At 55.4% G+C, this 6556-nt stretch overlaps 1 protein-coding gene across 1 annotated transcript in view; it reads right to left on the bottom strand.

Annotated features, from left to right (window-relative positions):
- Positions 1–5668, bottom strand: part of lcor (ligand dependent nuclear receptor corepressor) — a gene marked incomplete at its 3' end in the record, with an annotated part of 96131 nt that extends 90463 nt beyond the window's left edge. Inside the window, 1 exon segment of the mRNA XM_079264497.1 lies at positions 5555–5668. Within this exon segment, the coding sequence (XP_079120623.1) occupies positions 5555–5651 (97 nt within the window). The 5' untranslated portion in view covers positions 5652–5668.
- Between the last annotated feature and the right edge of the window lie 888 nt (positions 5669–6556).

Raw genomic sequence — 6556 nt, forward strand, 5'->3', positions numbered from 1 at the left:
ACCTCCCCTATCCTCCCCACACCTCCTCACACCTCCCCACACCTCCTCACACCTCCCCACACCTCCTCACACCTCCCCACACCTCCCCACACCTCCTCACACCTCCCCACACCTCCTCACACCTCCCCACACCTCCTCACACCTCCCCAATCCTCCCCACACCTCCTCACACCTCCCCACACCTCCCCACACCTCCTCACACCTCCCCACACCTCCTCACACCTCCCCACACCTCCTCACACCTCCCCAATCCTCCCCACACCTCCTCACACCTCCTCACACCTCCCCAATCCTCCCCACACCTCCTCACACCTCCCCACACCTCCTCACACCTCCCCTATCCTCCCCACACCTCCTCACACCTCCCCAATCCTCCCCACACCTCCTCACACCTCCCCTAACCTCCCCAATCCTCCCCACACCTCCTCACACCTCCCCTAACCTCCCCAATCCTCCCCACACCTCCTCACACCTCCTCACACCTCCCCTAACCTCCCCAATCCTCCCCACACCTCCTCACACCTCCCCTAACCTCCCCAATCCTCCCCACACCTCCTCACACCTCCTCACACCTCCCCTAACCTCCCCAATCCTCCCCACACCTCCTCACACCTCCCCTAACCTCCCCAATCCTCCCCACACCTCCTCACACCTCCCCTAACCTCCCCAATCCTCCCCACACCTCCTCACACCTCCCCTAACCTCCCCAATCCTCCCCACACCTCCTCACACCTCCCCTAACCTCCCCACACCTCCTCACACCTCCCCTAACCTCCCCAATCCTCCCCACACCTCCCCACACCTCCTCACACCTCCCCTAACCTCCCCAATCCTCCCCACACCTCCTCACACCTCCCCACACCTCCTCACACCTCCCCTAACCTCCCCAATCCTCCCCACACCTCCTCACACCTCCCCACACCTCCTCACACCTCCCCTAACCTCCCCAATCCTCCCCACACCTCCTCAATCCTCCCCACACCTCCCCACACCTCCTCACACCTCCCCAATCCTCCCCACACCTCCTCACACCTCCCCAATCCTCCTCACACCTCCCCTAACCTCCCCAATCCTCCCCACACCTCCTCACACCTCCTCACACCTCCCCACACCTCCTCACACCTCCCCTAACCTCCCCAATCCTCCCCACACCTCCTCACACCTCCCCTAACCTCCCCAATCCTCCCCACACCTCCTCACACCTCCCCTAACCTCCCCAATCCTCCCCACACCTCCTCACACCTCCCCAATCCTCCCCTAACCTCCCCAATCCTCCTCACACCTCCTCACACCTCCCCAATCCTCCCCAATCCTCCCCACACCTCCTCACACCTCCCCAATCCTCCCCACACCTCCTCACACCTCCCCTAACCTCCCCACACCTCCCCTAACCTCCCCACACCTCCCCTAACCTCCCCAATCCTCCTCACACCTCCTCACACCTCCCCAATCCTCCCCAATCCTCCCCTAACCTCCCCAATCCTCCTCACACCTCCTCACACCTCCCCAATCCTCCCCACACCTCCTCACACCTCCCCTAACCTCCCCACACCTCCTCACACCTCCCCAATCCTCCCCAATCCTCCCCTAACCTCCCCAATCCTCCCCACACCTCCTCACACCTCCCCACACCTCCCCACACCTCCTCACACCTCCTCACACCTCCCCACACCTCCTCACACCTCCCCTAACCTCCCTACACCTCCCCAATCCTCCCCTAACCTCCCCAATCCTCCCCTAACTGGACTAAGGGTCCAACTAAGGGGTAAGAGAATGACTGAAATTATTATTATTATTATTATTATTATTATTATTATTATGATTATTATTAATCAAGTAGTTTCTGAAGATGATGTCCAGATAAAGTTGCCACCGATGCAGCAACATGAACGACCTGCTTCTCCATCTCAGCTACAAACATGCTCTGCAGAACCAGCTCCCTCCTCATCCTCAGGAAAGAGATGAAGGACACTGATCGCTAGAAACGCTCACAAGCAGTTGGACCGAGAAACCCGCCGCCATCGCAGGCCTGCTTTCCGTTTGCAGCCACTGCTGGGAAACATGCAGTTAACTGGTAAACTGGTATCTTTAGACCATGTTGATGGAAGCATGGGACGCTGCGGCGTCCAGCAGAAACCATGTGATGATTCCTCAGTCTGATCCGCTCACCTCGCTGGTTGCTTCCTGTTAGCATGCAGCTGCTGTTAGCCGTGGCGGGACTCTGCTAGCTCAGACAAACACATCAGTAGCGTGTTGGAGACGTGTTGGAAGTTAAAAAAAGCAAAGTGCCGCTCACATTTGCACCTCTCTCCATCTCCTTCACAGTCACTGCCACAATCACTCAGCCATCACATGATGTCCACCTCGTCCCCAGAACATGTGCCAAAGCAGCGAGCACTCCGGCTGTAATTGCTACCAACTAGTGGCGTTAACCTTTCTGTGGCCCCGACTTTATAATCAGTGCAGCAGTGGGGACGATGTAGCGGCGAGATGGGTCGCCAAGCTGCAAGCTGCCCTCTGCTGCTTCACAAAGCCAGAGACGCCTGCCTGACCTTCCTCTGTCCCACGTCTCCGGCACGGTCAACAATGTGGCGTTAAAGCCAAGGCTGCGCGGTGAAGCTACGCCGGCGCCGTTTTCTTTAATCTTACGATAAAAATGAGTTTTTGGGTTCGGATTTGCAGTAAAACTGATGTGATCTTATCGGCATCTGCTGAACACAAGTTCTTTTCTCGTAGCGCTGGAGTGTCCCACTTTCTCACAGTTTCAGAGCGGATTATCCTCCAAACATGTCAGACTTCAATCTGACCCCTGATATGAGCTACAACACACACACACACACACACACACACACAGAGCACAGTGCTGTGCTGCTGATATTTGCATATCCTGTGATATCACTGCAATGTAACTACACGGATTAAGACTGTACAACAGTGAGTTGATCGAGCTGGAACTGCACTCATGGTATCACATATCAATGACTCCAAATCTCTAAATTATCCCGGTTAAATGTTCCCAGCCGTCCTCGCAGCTTACTGTGGCGCGTTTTCAGACGGGCCAACTGCGGTCCTCCATGCTGGGTTACTTTCTTTTTATTAGGGAGGGGCCAAACCTTCCGGTGCTGCTTTTAACTCAAACCCTGTGACCTACTAAACCATTTCCACAGCCTAATCAGAGGCCACGGCAACCAGAGGTGCAGGCAGGAGCCAAAATATTTTCATTCAGCAAATCATAACTTGGGAGGAAAGTTCCAATAAAAACACGACAATAAAAACACGAAATTTACATGTAAACAAGTCAAATAAAAAAAGTTTTATGTTTCCTCGTTGATTTCTCCCAGATTTAAAGTGATCACATCTACTGGAGGTCAGAGATTAGCAGAGATCTTCATGGCTTCTCGTCACCAAGCAGGAATTAGGAACGAGGCCACAACGCACATCAGCAAGCAGGCGGGGTGAAAAGGTAACAGGTCAACATCTGGACACAAACATGAAAACAACATCCTGAAAAAGAAGGAAGAGAGCAACATGCAGGCTGCAGCTCCCACAAGAAGCCGATGAGGAGGCGGGCAGGGAGCCGAGGAAGGTGAGCAGACCAGAGGCGAGGAGAAGATGAACATGAGGATGGGTCACATTTTACACGGCTAATGAGAAAACACACAGATGGAGGATGGTTGCTGGGAGGGGGGTGTGGGCTGGAGGGGAGGAAACCCAAAACAAAAGCAGAGCAGGGAGGGCTGGAGAAGCCACTGGCTGGCCGTGGCGAATCCCCCTGCTGGACCTGGTCCTACTGGTCCTGCTGGTCCTGCTGGACCTGCTGGACCTGGTCCTACTGGTCCTGCTGGACCTGCTGGACCTGGTCCTGTTGGACCTGCTGGACCTGCTGGTCCTGCTGGACCTGGTCCTGTTGGACCTGCTGGACCTGCTGGACCTGGTCCTACTGGTCCTGCTGGTCCTGGACCTGGTCCTACTGGTCCTGCTGGACCTGGTCCTGCTGGACCTGCTGGACCTGGTCCTGTTGGACCTGCTGGACCTGGTCCTACTGGTCCTGCTGGACCTGGACCTGGTCCTACTGGTCCTGCTGGACCTGGACCTGGTCCTACTGGTCCTGCTGGTCCTGGACCTGGTCCTACTGGTCCTGCTGGACCTGGTCCTGCTGGACCTGGTCCTGTTGGACCTGCTGGACCTGGTCCTACTGGTCCTGCTGGACCTGGACCTGGTCCTACTGGTCCTGCTGGACCTGCTGGACCTGGTCCTACTGGTCCTGCTGGTCCTGGTCCTGCTGGACCTGCTGGACCTGCTGGACCTGGTCCTACTGGTCCTGCTGGACCTGCTGGACCTGGTCCTGCTGGACCTGCTGGACCTGCTGGACCTGGTCCTACTGGTCCTGCTGGTCCTGCTGGTCCTGCTGGACCTGGTCCTGCTGGACCTGCTGGACCTGGTCCTACTGGTCCTGCTGGACCTGGTCCTACTGGTCCTGCTGGTCCTGCTGGACCTGGTCCTGCTGGACCTGGTCCTACTGGTCCTGCTGGTCCTGCTGGACCTGCTGGACCTGGTCCTGCTGGACCTGGTCCTACTGGTCCTGCTGGACCTGCTGGACCTGGTGGACCTGGTCCTGCTGGACCTGGTCCTGCTGGTCCTGCTGGACCTGGTCCTGCTGGTCCTGGTCCTGCTGGACCTGCTGGACCTGGTCCTACTGGTCCTGCTGGACCTGGTCCTGCTGGACCTGCTGGACCTGGTCCTGCTGGACCTGCTGGACCTGGTCCTGCTGGTCCTGGTCCTGCTCCCCCTAAACATTTGTTTATATTTAAAATCTGGTGTGGTGCGTGTGCGCGCGCCAGGTGGATCTGCGCCGCAGAGTTTCTGCTGCATCCACCAGCTCCGTTTCAACAAGTATTTCCACAGCAGCCGTGGATTTATCAGCGTGAAGACCAACACCTCCCCCCTAAAACAGGCCCACGAAATTATTTCCCCTCACACCCCCCCAATGCAGCAATGCGCGCTCCCACACGCCAGGCCAGAGGAGGGGGAGGAGGACATGTCATGTTTGGAGACAGGGAGCGCGCATTTACCCCCCACCACCAACCGCGTCAAAAACCCAGCCCGGGAACGCGCATTCGGGCACGGGCCGACCTATAGCGGGGAAGCTGATTGGTCGAGGCGCAGCTCCATCTGCGCACGTGACACGCACTGCTTACAATAAATAAACAGCTCCGAAAAAATGTGTAAAAAAAAAAAAATCCCAGCTGCGGTTTCAAAACACAAAAACGCAGAGAAAAGCACGCGACGCGCCCACGAACACGCGCCCGGGGTGACACGCGCGCCGACCTACCGGTGCCAGGTGGAAAACTTGAGCTGGACATTCTGGGGGAAATGTCCGGTGAGAGGCGCGAGGCAGCAGCCGTGCGCAGGGAAAATGACAGCTCCACGGACACGCCGTGGACTTCCCGGCGGCCGCTCGGTTCCGCTCCACGCACTCTGGAAAGCCGGCCCAGCCGGGCCATCCGAACCGGCCACACACACGCGCACACACACACAATCCAAGCGAGCTTACCTACACAGTGAATGAGTTTGTGCCTCCAAGAGTCAAGTTCCTGCCGAAAGCCGCGCCTCTCTACCGTGCATTGCTGCCTTTTGCACAGACTCGCCATTTTCTATCGGCCCCTCCCGTGGGCGCGCACATACTGCTGGGTGCTTCCCCGCGCGCACGTCACCGGTGCGTTTTATTCTATGGCTGGGTGGAGAGATATGAGGGGGACGGGGCTGCAGCATCCCCCTTTCTATAGCTCAGTTCGTCCCACCCACCGATGGAGCCCCCTCCCCTCCGTGTCTGCCAGCATCTGTGCGCGAGGACGCGCTGTCATTGGTCGTTCAACGGGATGTTTGTCTGTTTTCATGTTCAGTAGAGAACAGCACATGGCTGCTGAGCTCCACATTTGCATTGGCTTCAAGCGATGTGTGTGAAAGGGTGAGGGTGTGCCGCGCACAAAGACAGCGCATTGTTTCAATCAACAGATGTGTTTCAGTGGATATCACACCGCGGGACGAAAAGTAGGCCCCAAAGTGCGCGAGAGGCGTCAGATTATGCAGGGAGAAGCTACGACACAGTAACAGGCTGGAAATCCCCAAATCTCCATGTAAAAACACTTTATTAGCAGTGTATTTATACAGATTATCTTTACTAAAGATCAGTGTTTAAAAAATAATTTATGTGTACAAATCTCTCCACAGATCTGATCTGATTTTCTTTCGTCCAACTGCTTGCAGGTTTACAAATATTTATGTTACCTGAGTTTGTTAAAGTACACCAAAGAGAGAGAAGAGCAGGGAATAAAACTACCTATTGTTCATCACCGACATAAGAATGGATAAGTTAAGTTTATTCAGTTTAAACAACTCACTCACCACCAAATGATTCTGTTAGCTCTTAACCAGAACATCTAGATATAATAATTAAAAACCCAACATTTTAGAGGCCTGGAGCATGATTATATATATTTCACGTTATTTTATTCTAAATAATATTTCTTTAAGTTATGCGCATTATTAGTCTTTT

The sequence above is a fragment of the Telmatherina bonti genome (genome assembly GCF_933228915.1).
Source record: "Telmatherina bonti genome assembly, chromosome: 3".
Lineage (NCBI taxonomy): Eukaryota > Metazoa > Chordata > Actinopteri > Atheriniformes > Telmatherinidae > Telmatherina > Telmatherina bonti.